Below are 21,204 nucleotides of genomic sequence, written 5' to 3' on the forward strand. Positions count from 1 at the left end.
GGCTCTGCGCCCCCGCCATGATCAGTCTGTAAGTGAGATAAACCATTCAAGACAACAGAGACTGTCTACAAATGACTGCTTTAACCAGCAGTAATTTCTTCCAATTAAAGCCTCTTATGAACAAGATGAGTTCGGCAGACTCCTGCTGAAATTCTTACCTGTGCAGAGGTAATTTCCTTGTTGGAATATTTCTTGATACCTTCTTCAACAGTTCTGTCTTTTTTAGAAAAAAAACAAACCAACAACCAAACCCCTCCCACAAAATTCCGATTTTAACTGATTAAAAGAGCTGAAGTCTGAAAAATGAATTGTTTATCTCTGTTAAACAATGTTATGCTGTGCAGGGATATTACTGCACTACTGCACAATCACTTCTCAGTGTAATGAAGGTTTTACTCACCACTAAATGCTTCCTCTTTGGTTTTTGTTTTAGTTTGCCCTTTTAAGAAACGCAGGTCCTCAAGCCATTCAGAGCAAAACTGAGAGCAAATTCAGAGCCATGGTGAAAGGCTCACCTGGTACACAATCTCCGTTTCCCATTGCAAGTCACATTTGCACTTGCAGAATCTGAATGTTCAACTGAAAAAAATTCTTAAGATCATAATAAGATTGATTTCAAAGTAATACACACTTGACTTCTATGCATACTATGGCGTCATAACACAATCTAAAAAAAAATCAGAAATTTTCAGAACTGTTACTATTTGCAAAAATCCAGCATAACCTTTATAAATGCTAAGTAATAAAAAAATTCAGGAGCTAAGCAGGTGTCAGCTGCCAAATTCTGACAATGTTTATATTGCACATTCAAGAACAGCATTATTGCTGAAATAGATTCTTTATTTCTGAAACATTCCAAAACAGCAGTATACACGTTGTAATCAAATATTAAGTCATATGCCATTATAAGAAAGCATTGATTAGTGCAATTGGATTTTGTAAAAGATCTATCAAAAAGATTTATTTGCATTAAAACTCATTTTCCATAAGCAACTGTTAATAAAACATTACAATTTTATTCTTTGTAATAAAGTACTGAAAATCAACTGTAGTTTTAGAGATCACTGTATCTTTGTAAGTGCAATGTGACTTATGCTGCCATTTTAAATACAAAACACTATGACAATAAATTAACAATTGAACAAATGGTGAAAGACCAACAAAACCATGCTGACCCAGCTGGATGGCAATTTCCAGTGAATGCTACTTTTTTTGTGCTTCTGCAACATAAATATACTGCTTTGTATTGCCAATGGTACGATTTTGTAAGATATGTTCCTAGCCCTAAAAAAGTACATTACCCCAAAAATATTATTTATGGCACAGAAAAGTTAAATTATCTCTCTGTCGTTCAAGGTTCAGGCAAGTTTAAATGAATGTAAGTATACAAAATAAAATGTACTGGAAACACTAGAAAAGAATTCAAGCACATACATAAGTCCCCCCAAATTCAAAATAAAATGCATGATGCCTTTACACTGAATAAATTATCTTAAAATTTCAGTACGGCAAAGCTGACTGAAAGCATTATCACCCTAGTTCTTTCCAAGGAAATATTCTGGTACTTTGCACATAAGTAATACTTCCTTCATTTCCAAATGCCCACACTGCCATTGTTAGTCTGATAACAATGCAGCTGTTCAGGTAACTGATTAAGTGCAATATTTAGTATTTGATAAGATGTTCATTTTTTAAAAATGACATTGCATTATGGATGGTTAAATATTAAAATCCCAGGGGAAATAATGCTGTATGACCCTCCTTTCCCAAATCATTGTTACCCAGCCAGCTGGGTAATGAAATCCGCATTATTTATTTTCCACTGCTGATGGGCATCCTTCATCAATAGCAGCCATCTCTCCAGTTCCCATCCCGCATTGCGCTGAGTGACGAAAGTGGCTTTGGAGGCTGAAGAAAACTGTATTAACCGAATGACAAAAAAAAAAAAAAAAAAAAGGCAAATGAAGTCATGTTTCATGTGAAAGATGATCAAGGTAACAAACATTATTTACTTCTGCAGTGACAGTGGCGTTGCGGCTTGCTTGGACACATCACTAGTGTATTTCTGGCTCCATGCTAATGCAAATGTAAAGATCTAGGGTGAAATTAAGGCCACCTCCAATTAGATCCCATTATTCTTACTGGTCCTGACTGGGTAAAAGGTTTGTAAAAAAGAATTTGGTGAGTAATTGCCATAATGCATGAGACCCCTCTAAATGGGAAGATTTTCTCAGGGCTATAGATGATAAAAACCTATTTTTGTCACTATGGACAGCATAGATTTAATGGGAAATATTCTCCAAAAAGCTGTTGTGCTCAGCATGGTCACGAAAACCCAGCACTTCATAAAAACACTATGCAGACACTAAGGAACTTTATATTGGTTAAGAATCTTATATTGATTAAGAACTCTACCAAGTCCTGCTCCCAGCCCTCATCCAAGACGTGCCAATGCACTTCCATGCCACAGCCAAAGTCAGAGACTTGCTGGCCTCAGCACCAGCACTCCTGCAGGGAACTCACCCTCCTCTGGGCCCCCACTCTCACACCGTCCCTGCATCTCTCACTAATAAACAGGGTCTTGCTATAAAACGCTTGTTGACCATCTTCCAAACCCTCCAGGTACTACTGAGGTAACTGTTTCAAGAAAAATTAAAAAAAGGAAAACCAACCACCTGTATGCCAACTCACTGGTGATGAGGCAGGCTATCTCGAATTTGCCACAACCCATTTCTGTTACACCAGAATTTGCTGAAAATAAAGTGTCTCAATTCTTTGAAACTGTTTCTTATAAAACCAGGTATCTTGTTCTCACACTTCTCTGCTTTTCTTGTGAGTTACTGATGCTTCCTCTCCCTTCCCAACGCCCCTGGCTGGAAAAAGGCAGAGGTATGTTGTAACCCAGGCAGAGTCAGTAAGTTAAAAGCAATCACCAGAACAGCTTCTCGCCTATCTGCTACAACTCCTTTTTTATGGCAAAAACATTGCACTTAACCAAAAAAAAGTTGGTTAAATTTAGGTTCATCCAAGCTGCTTTTCTGCAGCTCCACTTTGTTGTGGGATCCCTTATCTTTGATATAAATCCAGTTACTTGAAGCATAAAACATGACCTGCCTCTGCTGTCTTCTGCAACTGCTGCTTTAATTTCTTTTTTTTCCAGAAAGAAAAAGAGGAAAGTATGTTTAACAATCTTCAAGAAAAAATGGAGAGGGTAAAAAGTAAAGAATAGTTAGAAAGCAACAGTAAGAATAATAAAAAAAAAATCCACAGCTGAATCTCTGCTACAGGGCAGTGAACGGGAAAATGTGCCAGTGTTGAAAACCGTTTCAAACAAGTACAAGCTGTCAGTACGATGCCACGTGATTTGCAATAACAGAGTTTTGGAGGGTCTATAGTCCTCTTCTACTTTTCCATTGCCAGCTGGATTGCAGTGACTGGCTCCAGTATAAGGCAGAAGGAACAAGCAAGCCTCCCACCTTGGCCTCCGGAGCTATGCTTACGTTGCAGCCATGTCTGCGCCTGGCACCTGGGACTGATCCATACCCTGAGCTGCCGACTGACTTCCTGACTTCAGCTAGGGCCTGCCTCATCATTGTGGACTTTTCTGGAGACTGGGACTGTTGGCTGACCCTGGTCATCATCAGTGCTACTCTTGGTTGTGCACTGTGGGGCAGCCTGGCTGTCCCACTTGGCTCCCGACTCACCTAACCCTACGGGACCTGTCACTGCTGCCCCTCACATTGTGTAAGGATAGAAGGTGAAGGACTGGAAGGTAGGGGTCTGCAAGAAGCCCCAAGCATGAGTGGGAAGGCTGAGGGTTGTATGGATTCATTCAACAGGAATAAAAAAAAAAGGCGCTGTCTGACTTGTAAGGCCAAGAAGAGATGGAATGTACTGTTACAGTTTCTTTACACTGCTTGTGGATGCATGAATCTCTCACGGCAAGGAGAAAGGCAGTTAATATTTAGCCAAGTTGGTTATCTTGGCTATTATGGTTTTATTTTACAAACTATCAAAAGCAACCCCTCATTGTGGGGGATCTGTGTTTGATCCTACACAGTAAATACTGAAGTTCCCTAATACAGGCCTATATAAAGTGTCTTACAACCTATGAGACGCTGGCCCAGGCTGCCCAGAGAAGCTGTGGCTGCCCCATCCCTGGCAGTGCTCCAGGCCAGGCTGGATGGGGCTTTGAGCAACCTGGTCTGGTGGAAGGTGTCCTGTCCATGGCAGGGGGGTTGGAACCAGGTGATCTTTGAGGTTCCTTCCAACGCAAACCATTCTATGATTGATTCTATTTTAAGTATCAAAAATACCAGTAACTTGGCTACCTAACAGTCTGGCCATACATATGAAGACAGAGCTTTGCTCTTAATATGACATTCTCCCTGAACATCTGATTTATTTAAAAAACCTTTAATCAAGTCACGACTAAAAACACTGCTTAGTTTCCAGTGTACTGAAAGAAGCTAGACTCTTGAACTGATAACTAGCAATGCCATTCCTTAGAAATGACCATAGTGACAAAAGTCAACAGTGAGAAAATCTGCCTCCGATGGCTGAATTCCTTCCAAGAAAATTCCATATGAACTGAAACTGCCCTTATCTTCTACATGCATAAATAAAATGAAATGAGGGTCTTAAAGAACTGTAGGCTGAACTCCAATCTGCCTGTGCTTTTAGCGTCCTTGTCATTTCCACAGTGCAAAGACCATCCATCTTCAAGGATCATCAGTCTGGCTCCATGGCAACATACGATGCTGCTAAGGTACATTTGAAGGTAAGACGACAGGAACCCAGACTTTCTGGACTATAAATAGCTTTGTTAACTGGTCTGAATCAGCTTCTAATAAAAACAGTGTTGATAGTACAGTGTCTCGCCCTCCAACTGAAACCTCTTAATTTTGTTTTTTCTTTAATACTGTCTGATGTATGAAAAGTTACAAAATAGTAAGGGACTGGTCTTCGTGGCCCAGAAAGTCTCTTTCTCACATGTTGCTATGAAAGATTTAAGAGCTCTGCAGAAGAACATTAAGTGGAGGAAAGGCAAAAGAAGAAAAGAAAGAAAACTCTCTACTATAAAGAACTCTAACAGAGTGTTCCAGCAGAGAGCAAAGAAGGTTATAATAGAAATCTCATGGTACAGACTTCATCAAAGAAGAAACCTGACAGCTCTTTATCAGAGTTTCACTGCAGTTGGTCAAAATCTGTCGTCAGTCACATCAGTGTAATCCCTAAGTAACTCAACCAAAGAAAGAATGCGAGGAATTGAACTTATTCTGGATCTAGTCAGTATCTAGTGAAAAGTATAAAAATGGTGAGAGCTAAACAGTGACAGTTTATCCAAAAGGAAATCAGGTGGTCACACAGCAGACCCTCACCAGAAAAGGGATGTGTGCAATGGGAAGAAACAGTTGAAGAGCTGACACAAGTTGATAGAAGTTTCTCTTTGACAAACTTCACCACCTATTAATCACAGAACATACACCTAAGAGTTTAACTCCCAGCTGTGATAAGGTGATTAAAACACAAGTCTCTTTCCTCAAGCTTATTTTATTGCTTGCCCTAACCCCCCCCCCCCACACACACACACACACACATTTGGAGATTAAATTCTCTTGGAAAAATGCAAAAATGCATTTGCTTAACAGTATAGCTCACTGCGAGTATGTGATACTCCACGATTTTCTGTTAGTCTACTGTCTCCCAGCTGGAACTGAAAGGATGCCAGTTCAACCCAAGGACTGAACTATCCAGGATATTTCCTTCATTGCAATGCTGTAATGTCACGAGTTGCATTTTCACAGTCTACAACCACTTACAACCACAGGGATGGAACTCTTTCTATTTGAGTACTCTTTAAGATTTGCTAATCCTGTGACATTGAAATAGCAGTTGGCACAAGTCTGGAAGAAGGCAGGCCACATATGTTAATGACCTGAGGTTTCCATTTATTTTGATTTCTTATTGATGGCCAGCAATCCGTTCTTATTTATATGTGATTGATTACATTCTATCAATTATCATAGTTTACTAGCAGCTACCAGCAACCATTGTTTATCACTATTTCTGGAAAAAAATCTTCACCCATGCAGTGAGTCAGCACCAGGAGCTAGAAACTCTTCTGTTTTATAGCCCAGCTTCATGTCCAGGAGAAAAAAAAACCCAAACCCAAAATCTAAGCCAAAGCCATCCACATAGGGAAGGAGGCCTGTTTAACTCTTACCTTCGTACTGGCTGTGCAATTTTACTTCTGGGTATGCCACTCCCATTGATGGCCAGTGATGGTCTTGGAAGGGCACTGCGCCCTACAATCCCTTGACTGGCAGTCTTGTTTGGCATCGGGATCCCAGTGTTAGAATATAACTGCACGTTGTTGGACACTGGAATACTGCTATTACTACTGCTGCCTTGTACGGTTGGGCTTACGTAGGCAGTAGCCTTGAGAGGCTGTCTGACAGACACTGGAAAATGTCCCACACTGTGAACTCTGTGTTGAAGCTGTCCTGGTGATGGAACTGTAAAGAGTGGTAGAAAAGGACATAACACGGTCAAGCATGCAACAGATGAGGTCAAGAAGTAAATGCTCATTTCTAGACAGATCCGAATAGGGATAAACACATCATTATATAATTTACTTGCTAATTATAAACTCTTGAAAAAACCCTTGGATTCAATACTGTACCCAGTAACACTGCACTGAACTAAAACACCCTGTTGTATCCCCATCCTAAACAAAAACCGCACCCCGTATTCATCCTTCTTTTTCCTCTCAAAGAGGTTTAATTAGCCATTAAAAGCACATTAATTCCACCTATGCAATTAGAGCTTTAAACACGAAAAAATGCTGCAGGTATCAATTAATTACTGTTATATCATTTAGATCTTTGTAAGGTTGCTTGCAATAACCTAATCTTGTTTAAGGAACGTTGCATTAAAGCATTATAAATCACCACAGAAGTTTAAGCATCATGTATAAAAACAATGAAAAGGCTACAAAAAGATCCTGAATATAACAGCACATACCAAGGTCAATGTTATGTAAACTACCATTTTAAATCAATGTTACGGGTTTCAGAAGCTTTACACACAGATCTTCTACACACTCCTGCCCTCTGGTGTACGGCAGACACACATCTGTTCCAGAGTACCCATGTCAAAAGCAAACTGTCAAAAGCCTGAAGCAGATAAACTAACACATCACGTAGAGGCCAAGTGCTTTTCAAGTCTTTGAAAAAGGTTGTCTTAAAATCATTTAAAGGTACAGGAGAAAACAGAGATGTGCGATTCAATTAAACAACATTGGCAATATATTGCTATGGAACTCTTAACATAGCACAGCTTCTTAAATACCCCAGTATAGCACTTATTAGAAATGTTTTTCAAAAAGTTACTTCAGAAAAATCACATTTTATACACACACACATATATTACATACATAAACACACAGAGAAATTGGTTGTTTTTTTAAATCAGTAAATAAACTTTCAGTGCACTACCATGCGAATTCAAGTGGGAACCTGAACAACTACTTCCATTCTCCTATTCAAACAGGATAAAAATATAACAAAACAAATACAGCAGTTAAGTGTATTTTCCAGAAAAGATGCAATATAGTGGTCTTAAAAACATTTGTAAATTCTGCTCAAATTTGAAAGAAAATATCCACAGGAAAAGGTTTTGCTAACCTCTCCCTCCAAAACCTCACAGGACATGGGAGGTGTAAATTAAATCCTTTCTCCTGCCTGCATCCAATGAAATTTACTTTTTCCATTTCCTCTGAAAGTACCTCAACCACTGTGCTAGAAACAATGAATCTGAATCATGATCTTGTTCACATTCTACATTAATAATTCAACATCCACTAGATCAATACTCCCTTCATCCCCTCATCAAGAAGTCACTTAAATTAAACTAATTACAGAGTAATTTTAATCCCCCCTCTCAACAAGTATATTATACTTGAGGATATAACCCTCCATCTGCTCAGACGGAAGTGGCTCAACTTTATTAAAGTTAGATTTAAAAAGTGAAGTTTATTAAAGGAGAGAGGTCACGTATTTGAAGATAGTATTTATACAATGTAGTGTAAAGCCAGCATTGTATAAATTTCAAAGAAAGGCAGTATTCAATTCCAGTATCAAACCTAAAACTGTAAGTTTGTATGAATTAACTGCCTTATTGGTGCTTCTACAATACTAATTATTATTATAATTTTAGTTTTTAAGTTAGCACAAAATGAATGGGTAAAGAATAAAAGAAGGTGGTGATGAAACTCTCAATACTGCATAACAGGATCAGCAGAATTTGCTTTCCAAAATAGAAACTTTGAAAATTCTGAGCTATATTGAAACCCGGTGCAAAAGTAAAACAGTCTACTTTTAATTTCTCATAAAGCAGGGGGTTCAGTGACGTGTATTTTACCACTCTATCGATTCCTTGTGTGCAGCCAAAGACGACAGGTACTTACTACATGACTGCATCCTTGAAATCCCATTACTCGCTCCATGCAAACTGGAGTCAAAGCTCTGACTGTTCCTCACAGTGACTGGAGAAGTAGCAAAGCCAGTGTTACTGTTAATGGTGGGGGTACTTGGCATCCGCGCGAGGTTAGGCATGCTTCTCCGAAGTTTATCTGAAGCAAAAGAAGACAACATCCATAGTTAGGTCAGAATTTCCAACACAAGCAGCCTCTGAATAATTTTTGTAGAAACCAAAACTAAAACAAATTACTTCAACACAAAGAAAGGTTTTGCTCTGCAGGAAGAATATAAATATGTTATTGACAGCCTACTAGTTGAACCCCTCTGGCTATTGTAACAGCACGATTATTCACAAATCATCTTAAAGACACCAACAGGCAGTACACTATCGGAATCACAAGGATTCAAACACTGAAGTGTCATAGTAAGGATGAGTTTCACATAAACATGTAAAGTAGGTCAGATGAGTCATGCCCTAAATGTGCCTGTTTCTTTGCAGTGAATACAAAGCAAGGCTCCAGGGGCAATGTCACACATAGGAAATCTACACTGTGCATGTCTAAAGACAGGTGAGATAAATCTTGCTTTCAGGTGCCATTGAGATGTTAAAAATTTCCATTCAGTATCTACCCTTATTAGCATGTTATATTTCTGCTGGTGACTATGCGCAAAACCTGCTAAATCTTGATGTTGCTCAGTTGCTTGGAGCCCTGCATTGACATCAGGTTTTTCAGATCTGGTGGTTCTCCCTACAGTCCTGCTTGTGGTGCCTGATTTGGCGGGCATTTTCAAAACAGACCTGTAGGGCCTTTCACAAAAAGCAAGCTGCAAATGTCCCAAATATTTTTGGGGCAGGTTCAATGCCTAAGGTAAGTGTCTAAAAGCTTAGAAGATGTTCGCAACTCCACTCACGCTAGCTGATTTGGAGAGAGAAACCAAAACCAAGTCTGACATCTCAAGAAGACTTCCCAACCACAACAGCATTAGGTAATCTAAGGGGAAGCTCTTTTGGTCTCTTCTGCCATGGGGCCAAAGGGAGATGACTCAGTCCTGTAAAATCAGAAGAGACTGACGGTGGCAGAAAGGCACACACTGCATGACCTGGTATGAATTGCCTCCTGTGACGTGACAAGACTTCAGAGTAAAGCACTGCTGTGGGGAAATAATGGGTCATTCGTTAAATTGTCACTGACAACACCATGAACACAAAAGCTGTGCCCTGCTGAGGCAGCTACGTTTCTCCTGGTACCGTGGTCAGTGTGGAGGCCACCAGCTCCTGCCGCTGCTGTAGGTTCCAGCACCTGGCAGATGTCTGCCTCCTGTTCTTACACTGCAACAGAAAGCTGGGTATGATTGCCTTCTAAACAGCAGCTACGACAGTGCTCTCCAATGGCAAGCAGGGCATTTGAAGGCTGACATTTCTGATTATGCACAGGAACGACACACAGCTTGGAACCGCTGTTTTGGGTCAGCCTCCTAGCTCACACAAGGCAAGTTTAGTCCATGGAAACAACGAATCTACTTAGAATCTCTGTCAGTCCACATAAATATATAACCTATTTAGCACCATCATGAGTTCCTCTAATCCTTAAAGCTGCTAACAACTGACAAGTAATACGAAGGGACAGTACAGTTCTGTCTATACGGGGTGTCAGTAGTCACTTAACAGTAACTTCAATACATGTCATGCCTGTGTAACTCCAGCAAATCGAGTCACAGCAAAGCTACCACTCCAGCTGTTTTATGACTGGTCCTCATGGTAAGAACTGGTACAGAGTCTTGCAAATAGTCAAAAACATCCTTGTATTTCAGTGGTCCAGCATTTCTAATATCCTGATGTCCCAAGTCCCAGCTGCTAGTGCCTACCTGCCCTTGACAATGTATCATGCACACTAAGTCCTGTAATGACAGACCTTCTCTTCCATCTCAACTAAGGTTGACTTTCAGCTACCATAGATGGTCTGACAGAAACCCACTGCTGTCTAGGAAATAGTTTAAATATCCCTGCGAGTTAAATACACTACATTTTCGTATTTTTTAAATCAAACGGAAGGTATGGGAGGTAAGATAGGGAGAAGTTCAGTGCAGGAAAAGGAAATGCAAGTTTTGAGTTCCCAGAAACTAGAGTGCAGCCAAATCCTAAGAAAAACCCAGTTTAATGATAATCTCTCATCAAAGAGTTAAAGAGTTCTTGTGCTTCGACTCGTCATTGACACTGGCAGGCTGAAACTGTCAATAATATAGCAGTGAACATTAGCAAAGGGATTACCACTGTGGTTTAGTCAGGTGGTATTAATATCACTAATAGAACAATGATAAAATGTCAGTCACCCGGCTTCCAAAACTGTCCTGGGGATGCAAACAATGGCATCCACATGGCTACTATATGTCCCCATTTCTGAAATACTTATGACTTTGCAAACTGGAAAGGGAACTGTCCTATGATGCAACCCTTGGCCCGGAGCAGCAGAAAATTCATGAATATGGGTTGTCTGTAGCTACTATTAATTTTGGAGCCCTGTCTAGCCTTTAAAACCCTAGGTCAACATTACAGCACTCAGCAAAAATGGTTTGAGCAACAGGATGTGGTAGGGAAGATGGCACTGCATATAATAGCTTTTGTAATACTATCCACATATCACATTGTACAAACAGAATTCCTTGGGCACTACATGTTCTTGCACTCAGGGACTGCATCAGCCACCACAGGCACAGTCTGCGCCTTGAATTGTCCAGTGGATGCAGCTACAGCAGCAGAAAAAATAGGTACAGAAGTAGCCTGGATTTCCTCCATGTCATGGCTGGCCACGTCTTTTGCCTCCTGTTCATTAGTCCCTTCTTGTTCCAACAGTCTGTTCTGCTGCTGATTCATTCAGTCCTCAGGCAGCAGATTCCTGCTACACCTGCAAATTCTCATCCATCAAGCATCTGTGTTACTTCTTTGACGGGTCCTTGTGTCTGCTGAGATAAATGGCCCTGAAAAGCAATGAAAATAGGAGGTCAGTTCTGTGTTTGGGGAAAACCCAGAAATGTTTGTCTTGACAGCACTTTGCAGCTTTTATCTTGGATGATGCATCCTCTTTCATCTCTTTCTTGAAGTTTGTTCTGTCACCTGTTCCCTTCCCAAGAACAGTGGGAAGAGTCTTACAGATATTTTGTTTGTAAATGAAACATTGGCTCTTGTGAGACTGATGTATGAAGTGGTGTTATGTGATTTTAGTATTTTTCCAGGCTACTGAGACGTGATGATATACAGACTTGCTGGAAGTATATGAGAAGAAAACAAAAATACTTTTCCAAAATGCTAGCAGCAAACCTTCCCTCTCTAGAGATCCTTGTTCTTCTAAGACTGATGAGAAAATTAACAGAGAAGGAGTGAAGGAACAGAGCTGAGATGTCTTCTCAGGTGAGAAGTAATTTGCCCGAACAGTCCTGTGTATGATGGAGGCTGGTATTTGCTACAGTTTCTGTACTTCTTCTGCACTAACATGGTTCAGTGGCAAGCCTAAAAAGATCATTGGTTGTTTAGAGTTCATTTTGTTAGGAAGATGTGGATATTAACACCAGCGGGAAACTCCAAAGGACCTGCACCTTCTAGAGCATCCATATTTACTGTGACCCACCACTGAGTCTCAGCTATAATCTAAGCCAAAATAAACACAATGTTTAAGTAGGATGCAGCCATATAAAGTATCACAGATGTATCTTCGCCTTTCCCAGCCTTCTTTGAGATGTTAACAGCATGACCTACAGACATTGTATTATTGAGATATTTGAAACTCTGAAGAAAATGCAGGGATAGGTCATGCAAGGCAGTCAATAACCAATGCCTGGTTATTCCCACCTTCTCAGAATAGTTCATGCATGTACACACAGGCTTGTCACTTCCTCAGTGTTCTTTAGGTGGCAGACATTGTCTTTGTTTCACACATTTGCAGCAGAATGATACACCAAGAATCGCCTGCTGCATGTTTACACTTTTTCCCATATGTGACATCCATACTGAATTGCCTGTTGCCTACAGCACAGGAAAAACTGGGAACTGTGAAACACAGGCTCTTTGCCCTCAACTGAAAATGTGCACGAAAAGACCATCCCACAGCACAGATCATATTCACTACTAGTGAGAGACGGGTCAAAAAGCAGGCAAAAGTGTCCCTTATTTTGTCAGACATTCCAAAAAATTACAGTAAAGACAGCAGTTTGCTTCTTACCCAGCTGCTTCAGTTCTGATTTTTTCCAGGATGTTCTTCCCCTGATGCCACTTCTTTGAAGTCAGCCTGGGATTGGTGGCTCAGCTTCTTTCTGGCAGGACACCAGAACAGGCAGCACCTGCCTTCTGTCTTCTGGTCCCAGCTCTGCAGGTAGCTGCCCCTATTCCACCGCTTCTTTTTTTTGCCTTCCCTGGCCTAATACTATCACCAGCTGAAGATTAAAGTCCATGTAGCACGCACAGACCTTGCCCTTGGGAGCAAAGCTGCCCCAGGAGAGGTGCGCTCTTGGTGGGCTGCCAGACTGGGAGTTCTGTAGCAGTTCTTGATACGTATCATCTTCTCTCTGCCAAAACACCTAATCCAGTGAGGCTCTCCTTGCAAGGAGGACTTAAGTTGATCCTACAGTGAAGTGTCTTAAAACACATTTATTCATTTATTGTTATTCTCTGCAAGTGTTACCAATGTTTTATTTGAACAAAAGGACTCAAAAGCCTTGCCAAAAGTACACCATTGCTAAGGAATGTGATACAGTAAACCATAATTATTAGGGTCTCAGAGAAATCGGTATCAACATTTAAGCTACATTAGCAATTCCTTACATCTATTTTAATACTTCACACAAACACTACAAATTCAACTCTGCCTTATCTGTACTGTATGCACAAAAAAGTTGGGGAAAAAACATAAGGAAAAAAGTATCTGTGTTTTTCTATTTTAAGTTGTAACTTAAATACATAAATCTGTATTATGTAAATATTCAGAGTTTGGCCTGAAACCTTAACAAACTTGTACACTCAATTACACCTTCACTTTAAGAGATTAATTTCTCTTTCTCATCTTGGAAGACCCGAGTTCAGTATCTGCCTTACATTTGTTATGGCGATAACATCTATGACATCCCAAATACACCAGGGTCTAGTTAAAGGTCTTAGGAATCATCAGTTGATACAGCAGAGACATCAGTGTTTAAAAACAGAAATACAGATTAAGAACTAAAAGCAAGTCTCAGTTAAAGAGAGAGACACCATTCTTCAATACCTACATTTTGCTAACATTGAACGCTTTCATTTTATTCAGAACTATTACTCCATCTCGCTCTGGCTTCACAGGCATACGTTTCCCACCACAGACAGCTACAGCAAATTAAAGATTTTTCCATTATCCTTCCATGACTTCTCCCCACTGATCACTATTCTCAACCTAACTTCACAGATTCACAGAAGGGTGAGAGGGCTGGAAGGGATCTGTGGAGATTATCTAGTCCAACCCCCCTGTTACAGCAGGCCCACCTAGAGCAGGCTGTACAGAATCACAAAGGTGACAAAGTAAGATTTTTGCTCTCCTTTTCTTTAATAAAGTCTGCAACAATCTCCTACAGTGAATTCTCCCTTCTTATCTGAAGAAGAGAGGTTGTAAGCAGAAAAACACTCTCTAAATCAGCAAGAACAGATCTTCTCCGACCTCTCCGAACACAGAAATCAATGTTAGTCTATACTGAACTCATATCTAAACATCAACCTACTGCCCTTGAAATGCTGTTCTTCTATACCTGCCTGGACCTCGCTTAAAAAAAAAACAACAAACCCCCATATTTGTAGCTTTCCAAATTATTGCAACAGCCAATAATCATAATATTGTGCCTGAGAAAAGTTATTCCCCAGAAACACATGCACTAAGTTTCTGGAAAATAAAAGCAAAATTTTTCAAGTGAATGGTATCTGTGGCCTGTTTATGAAGGTATCAACCAAGCTAAAAATTTAAAAAACAACATGAAAAGGTAATGGAAAATATACCATAAAATTAACCAAACTGCATGCACTGCTATGCAATGAAGGATGCATTTTTCACCTGCCCCTTCTCACTGCATTATAATAAACTCCCTCTTTAGCTGGAATAATTTGTCTGAAGTACAGAGTTTCTAATTTTCAGGTATTATAAAAATGGACACTTTAAAATGCACATGAAATAAGGGGTGCCAGAATAAAAGTTTATGAGTAAGCTCATCTCAAGATTTGGAAAGTGGGCCTGACCTCAAGAGGATCAATCCCATTTGCAGTATCTTGTCTATCCTTGATTTTGACTACTCTGGATGATTTCACAGCACTATAGATCTCTTACTTCTGGTTTCACAAAATCACAAGTAATAAAGAGTACAAATATTAACATCTATTCAAAATTAACAAAGTGACCAAACAGAAATAAAAAATATTTTTTAAAAGTGAAAATGAAAGGGCTTCTGTGTCACAGTAAAAAAAAAAAATAATAAAAATGGTGTGCATTTATGGACAGCAAAGCAGAACACAGCTTGGTTTTATGGAATTTGGTGGTATTTCTTATATGAAATTACTAAATATAAAGTATTCTTGGTATTAATAGAATTAGCAATATTTTAAGTTGTTAACCATGAACTTCTCCAAATTAGAGGAAGGGGAGAGAGGTATAAACAGCAATCTTTCCACTGCCAACATACTAAATCTTTTGTCAAATTATGAAACACACATTAATTAGACTGATTCCGTTTAGCTAATTGCAACAGATACGCAAAAGCTATTCACCTCCCATCTCTCTCAGATCTTCTTTAAATGATCTATTTTTGACCCACTGATCAATTAAAAAAAAATCCCTGAAAACCAGAATGCCTTAAAAAGTCCACAGATGGAATTTTCCTGATGTAACTCACTGTTACAGACAATTCAGCTGATTTAGGGAGAGGGTGTAATTAAATAAGGAAAAAAGCAGAATTCATGCAAAGCTTTTCTATTAGTGTATTCTTGCCAGAACTGGAAATAAAATTTATTAGAAAGTAAAGATAACATACACACGCTACAGGCAATGGCTGCAAAAATGTTAAGAGGTAACAACAGGTATGCCTAAAGTCTGTGCTAAAAGTGGCCCCAAATACAACTTGAACACATTTTAATACGTTTCACATCTTAACACATCTGCCACTTTATGCTAGTGTTTACCAGGAGCCTTTCAGTACAGCCAGCTGTTGGAGACTGGCAGTAAATGGCACTGGTACCATTCACTCAGACATGGGTGGGATAAGGTGAGAAAAAGAACTTGTGCCAGAGAGCAGGGGCTAGATGGTGTGGTATTTTAAAACAGATCTATGGTATTTTATTGTAAAATAGATATACAGCAATTTAAAGTAGGGCAGAATGTAAAAATTACAGCAGGGGCAGCACTTTACTACAATACACTGGCAAGAACAATGTGTGAGCTCAAAATTACAGCCTCAAACACAGCTGGAAAACATTTTATCCTCATTCCAAGCACAGGCAGATTAGTGCCAGAACCCTCAGACTATCTCTCTGCTAACTAAAATGCAGTCGCCTGTGAATAAAGAACAAGCAGACCATTAGTTATAGTGGGAGACCAGACACCTAGTGCACAAGTCACTGCCTACACCTTACGCCATTTGAGACACCCTGGGTTGTCTATGGCCTCTAAACAGCACTGACCCATGGTGATGGTGAAGCCAAGCAGGGTGCATCAAAGTTATCTCATACAGTGCTGAGCACTTGTACGTGGGCAGCTGAATTCAGCCCTTCATACACATGTAGGCACCCACATCCCAGCATTTAAATGCAGGTGCTCCTCATCAGGCCACCAATATACTCTTAAAATAATTATTAAAGTTTTCCAAGTTTATCACACCTTCAGCGTATTTGTTACAGTACACATAGTTAAAGTTAGAGTAAGTACCTCATCTAGCGTACCATATGAAACAAACTTCACTAAAAGCAGGCAGGACAGCATCCCTCATACTGTTTCCCTAAAGGCCAAAAATTTTATTTGAGCTAAACACATATTTGAGGAGACACTGTGTCAAAGCTAAACACTGTTTTTTCACCCCAGACCGAGTGATAAATTCAAGTTACTTGCAACTTACTCTTACGGAGAGCTCTGTGAATGACCAGATGAACGAGGGGACAGACTGCTGACTGCACATACAAGAACACAAGTGATCTCTTTAGGGGAAGAGAGAGGAAGTGAGATTTGGGCAGACTGTTGTAACGGCCAAGAGCAGCGCAGGATGTGATATGTGCGATTTTGATTAATTATGGATGATGCTTTCCACATATATTGATAGCAGTAACTGAACAGTTTAGTCCTTCCACCTATCACACCCCTCCTTCTCTTTTGCCTTGGTAAGCTGTAACAGTGTGGAACCTGTCACACACCATCCACCACACTGAGCTTCAGATAAATTCTTATTTTGCAGTCTACCTCCATTTCAATGTGTAGGAGTTCTTGAAAGACAATGAAATTGCTGCCAAGACGGTAAGAAGTAATGATGAGAAGATGTTGTCATAATATTACTCAGACATACCAAATACAAAGATGACTTGAATTCTTGTCTGCCAGCCTGCCAACTGTACACGGCTGAAGTAAAAGGTTTCTCCCCATCAGTATTTGCTATTTATGTGGATCAGTGCTGCATGAGTCAGAGGATAAAGGTACAGAAGCTGAAGAGATAATTCCCCTCTAAAGACAGTGGTATTGGCTATTATAGGACTGTCTGCCACTCCAGCAAACAGGTAACTGAAGTTGTGTGTGTCCACCTTCTAACTGACACCAAAAGATTATCCAGTACCTCACAGTTATTGAGAAAAAAAGCAACCACGGGGTAAAGTTGGTGGCCTTTTATATTTATATGCTTTCTGGTTAATAAACTAGGAATCTAGTGTTTGTAGTGTCCTTGTAAGTACTTTCTGAGATTTCCATGCAAGAATCCAATGTTTAAGTTCCACTGACATTGAACACCAAAAAATAGTTGAAAAAGCACTTGAGGACCATACAAAAAGATCACAGCACCACATCCTGTCCTTATTCCTAAATAAAAAATGCCCCATAACCTTCCTTTCTATCTCCCCAACATTTCTGCAAGCCCATGAGTGCTGTCCTATTCTTGTCCTTCACCACCAAGAAAAATAACACTGAAATTAATATGGCACATATGCTGTACCAACTGTAACACCCACGTTGCTCTACCTTCTGTTAATATCGCCCTTCTTCATGAACTGCCACTTGTTGATTATACTTCTATGCCACGTCTTAATTTGAATGCAAGTGCTTTTGGCACCAACCTGTCATGTCTTGTTTGTCAGGAAAGCAACATGCATATCTACAGCGCTCTGTAAATAGCACCTTTATTTTCTTGCCCAAGGGTGAGCTGTAAGCTGTAACGTTACAAACAAGACTCTGACTGAAAACTGACTGTTTTGAATTAATTTTGGGAAAAGACTGAAGGAACAGGAAAGTAAGATGCAGCAGGAGGAAGAAAATTGTGATCATAGTAAGGAATGAAGGAAGGTAACAGCAATAACGGAGGGAAACTTAAGTCTTGAGTAAGCACCGAGAGACAAATCTTCCAGACACTCTGGAATACATCTCAAATGCAGTCCTAAAAGCAGCAATGGCTCAGGATAGTTCGGGAGTGACATTATCTCCCACTTACAGTCTGCCCTACCAGACCCAGAACACGAGCACAGTGCTGACCTGACCCCTGCCATAAGCACTCATCGCAGACTGACAGCATAGTTTCATTAACAGCAAAGTCAGAAATAAAAAAGGGAACGAAAATCTGAAAACCTTATTTTGTAGTTTACTGTATTCACAATGGACTTGCATAGGCCAAGCTCAAAAGCCTCATCAGTTCATCTAGCCAACTACCAGCCTGCTAAAAGATGTTCTTTCCTTTTTCTTCTTTCTTGACTTGTGGTTATCCTTGCAGCACTTTAAAACAGACTAAAGCAACAACTTCCATGATTCAGTCACAGATCACATTTAGTAGCAAATTACTTAGCAAGAACATACCTCAAATCATTTTCACAGGCTTAAATTCCTTGTCACAATTCATGGACTGATCTAGCTGTCATACTCTTAAACACACTTCACTCTGTTGACACAACTTGATCTTTAAAATGGCACTGGCACTTTGCAGCGAAAAAAAGACAACTTCTCAGAAAAGTATGCAACCCACCTCCATTAATCCTACTTGGTTGCTGCTCTGGAGTTTGGGCTTGAGGAGAGTAGTAGGGCTGCTGATAGGTATTTGAAGGGAAGTGTGGGGAGGTAGGGCTCCTCCTGCAGTCCCGGATGCTGGAGAAAGTCTGTGAATGAGGAATTCCTCTCTGGAAGGGGGAGCAGCGAGTCAGCCGTGGCTGCGGAGGTGGAAGGTGGTCAAACTCTTCCTCATCCTCAAGACTATAGCGATCATATTCCTGGTCACCGCACGTCCCTTTCTTTCCCACATGCAGAGAGACGCTTGAACTGTGCCTTGACACAGATGCTGAAGTTGAAGCATAATCCTGCCTAAGGCCTGTAAATTCCAAGAGAAAGATGATTTGGTTTCTGCTGTAATTAACTCTGAACACGCACTTCAATTTTGAAAACTAAGTAGGTAAGCAGACATAATTTTACAGCAAGAACTGCATTTACAGTATCACCAGGCTGAAGATTTGAGGTAGGATTCATCTTATCCAACTTTCCATGTCTACCTTTCAGGCACTTAAGCCTGAATTATTTCCCTCGAGATCCCTTTTTAATAAAAAATATAAAAAAAGAGTACAGGCATCTCCAAAATGCAGTACCTGTGAGATGTCTTAGATGCCTCTCTGAACATAAGATGAATTGCCTTCAGGAGGCACCTATTTTTCTGCCAACAGAAAGATCACATGAGTATTAAGCTTTTAACTTTTAAACACTCTTAATTAGAGGAATTAACACTATTAGTTTTCCAAGTTATTGTTATTAAATTCCTATACTCATGCAATGAAAATGCTGACAATGACATTCCTAAACTTAGAACCCATGTAAATATTCTGGCTCTCCGACCTCCCTGAACCAGAATTAGTTCCTGCTAGCACCTGGTCTCATTGATAAGGTTTATTGGTAACACAGCTGTCTTTTAGACAGGTACACATCTGACCACCCCCTTTTCAGAATGCCAGGTTTTGAAAACCATCCCACTATCAGCGCTTCCCCAAAAAAGCATGTTTGCTCCAGGTCAAGTGAGAGGGAAACATCCACATCCTGCATACATCCCTCCTTTTCCCAGCCACACAGCAGCCAGGGAAAAAGGGGATGTACATCTCATTTCCAGGAGCTGAGTAACTCTGCCAGCAGCTGCAGACAACAACTCTTCTAGATTTACAAAAAGCCCTCAGCTTTGACAGATGTCTTTGCTTCATAATGGAAACTTCTTATGCTTCCCTCCAGCCCTCGAGTGGGATTTTATTCGTGGCCGTGAAGGGAGCGTGCCTGCATGCACGTATAACACTAACACTTTCCACAGGATTAAGTGGACAACAACCATCATGTGCTCAAACATTCTGCACCAGCTGCTACTGTAAGGATGAGATAAAACCATTACACCTGACATAGATTAGAAGAAAAACTGTGGTTTTCCTTTCAGTTTACTAATGACCTGATTCCTTAAAGAGCTAAGTACTTGAAGTCATTTTTAAACCTCACTCTGAAGGAGATGAGCACAGCTCAGTAATGCAATCCCTTGTATCTTTGATAGTCATTTTTTTTAATAATTATTATAACTTTCACATAACATCAGAAATTTGCCGAGCTGTGACTATACACATTTTCCAGCTGAGAATTCAGTTGTCTTGGAAAGTCTCACACCTGCTAATTTCTCTGCTGAATGTAACGAGTGCTACCAGATGCTCTGCAAGTTCAACTGCTGACAAGTGATCACTCTGGCCTGCTCAGTCCAGTTGCTGCAACCATATCGCAGCTCTAATTTTTTCCTCACATTTTTATTTCATTTTATTTTGTCATTTATTACTTGGTATTTTCCTGCAGTCACCATCTCTGAACTTCTCGTTTTTCATCTCATCATTTCCTCCTTTACGCCTCACTTGGCACTAATAGGAAGTGAGAAAGATACTGCACTCACTGTCTGAGTGATTTCTAAGTCAAATGCCCTTTATTTATAAATAAAGACATCTTCCAAAGATTACTACCAAGCCAAACTATAAGCTATGTCAAACAAGGTTTTGAGCTCAGATTTGTATATAATCACTTGTCTCAAACCAAAATGTTAAACACCCCAATTCAGGATCTAAAGGGGAATTAATTTTAAAATTAATCTGACAATTAAGAAAGTCAAAGTAGGGGCAAAGAAACCTACAAGAGCTGCTTGCTTTTACCTTTCTCATGAAACATAAGAAAATGTTTCTTTACATTACATATACATAAGAAAACTGCTTTAGCATCTTCCCTCCCCAGAAATAAAATTATTTTAATTAATGGGGTAAGACATTGTAAATCTTCTAAATCTAAATGTACTCAATGGGTATGGAGCTACCAGTTGGGATTCAGAAAAATATAAGCATCAAGTTGAATCGGAACCCAATGACGTGCACACCTCTGAGCAGCTGAAGTGTTTTTCCATCTGCCACTCAAGAAGCAACAGCATTTAAGAAAGATCTACCTAACTGAGACCAGATAGGAGCAGTTTTGACTGTTAGAGAAAATCTTCCTCA

The 21,204-nt window shown here is 39.9% G+C and overlaps 1 protein-coding gene across 3 annotated transcripts in view; it reads right to left on the minus strand.

Annotated features, from left to right (window-relative positions):
* Positions 1–819: 819 nt before the first annotated feature.
* SLAIN1 (SLAIN motif family member 1) overlaps positions 820–21,204 on the minus strand; it is a 58,761-nt gene continuing 38,376 nt past the window's right edge. For all 3 annotated transcript variants that reach the window (XM_055802893.1, XM_027781036.2, XM_027781034.2), the window contains 4 exons: positions 18,687–19,025; positions 8,471–8,635; positions 6,227–6,518; positions 820–1,918 (listed from right to left, as the gene is read on the minus strand). In XM_055802893.1, coding sequence (XP_055658868.1) covers positions 1,843–1,918; positions 6,227–6,518; positions 8,471–8,635; positions 18,687–19,025 — 872 coding nt within the window. In that variant the 3' untranslated portion in view covers positions 820–1,842. The remainder of the gene's footprint in view (positions 1,919–6,226; positions 6,519–8,470; positions 8,636–18,686; positions 19,026–21,204) is intronic.

Source organism: Falco peregrinus, chromosome 4 (assembly GCF_023634155.1).
Source record: "Falco peregrinus isolate bFalPer1 chromosome 4, bFalPer1.pri, whole genome shotgun sequence".
Taxonomy (NCBI): domain Eukaryota; kingdom Metazoa; phylum Chordata; class Aves; order Falconiformes; family Falconidae; genus Falco; species Falco peregrinus.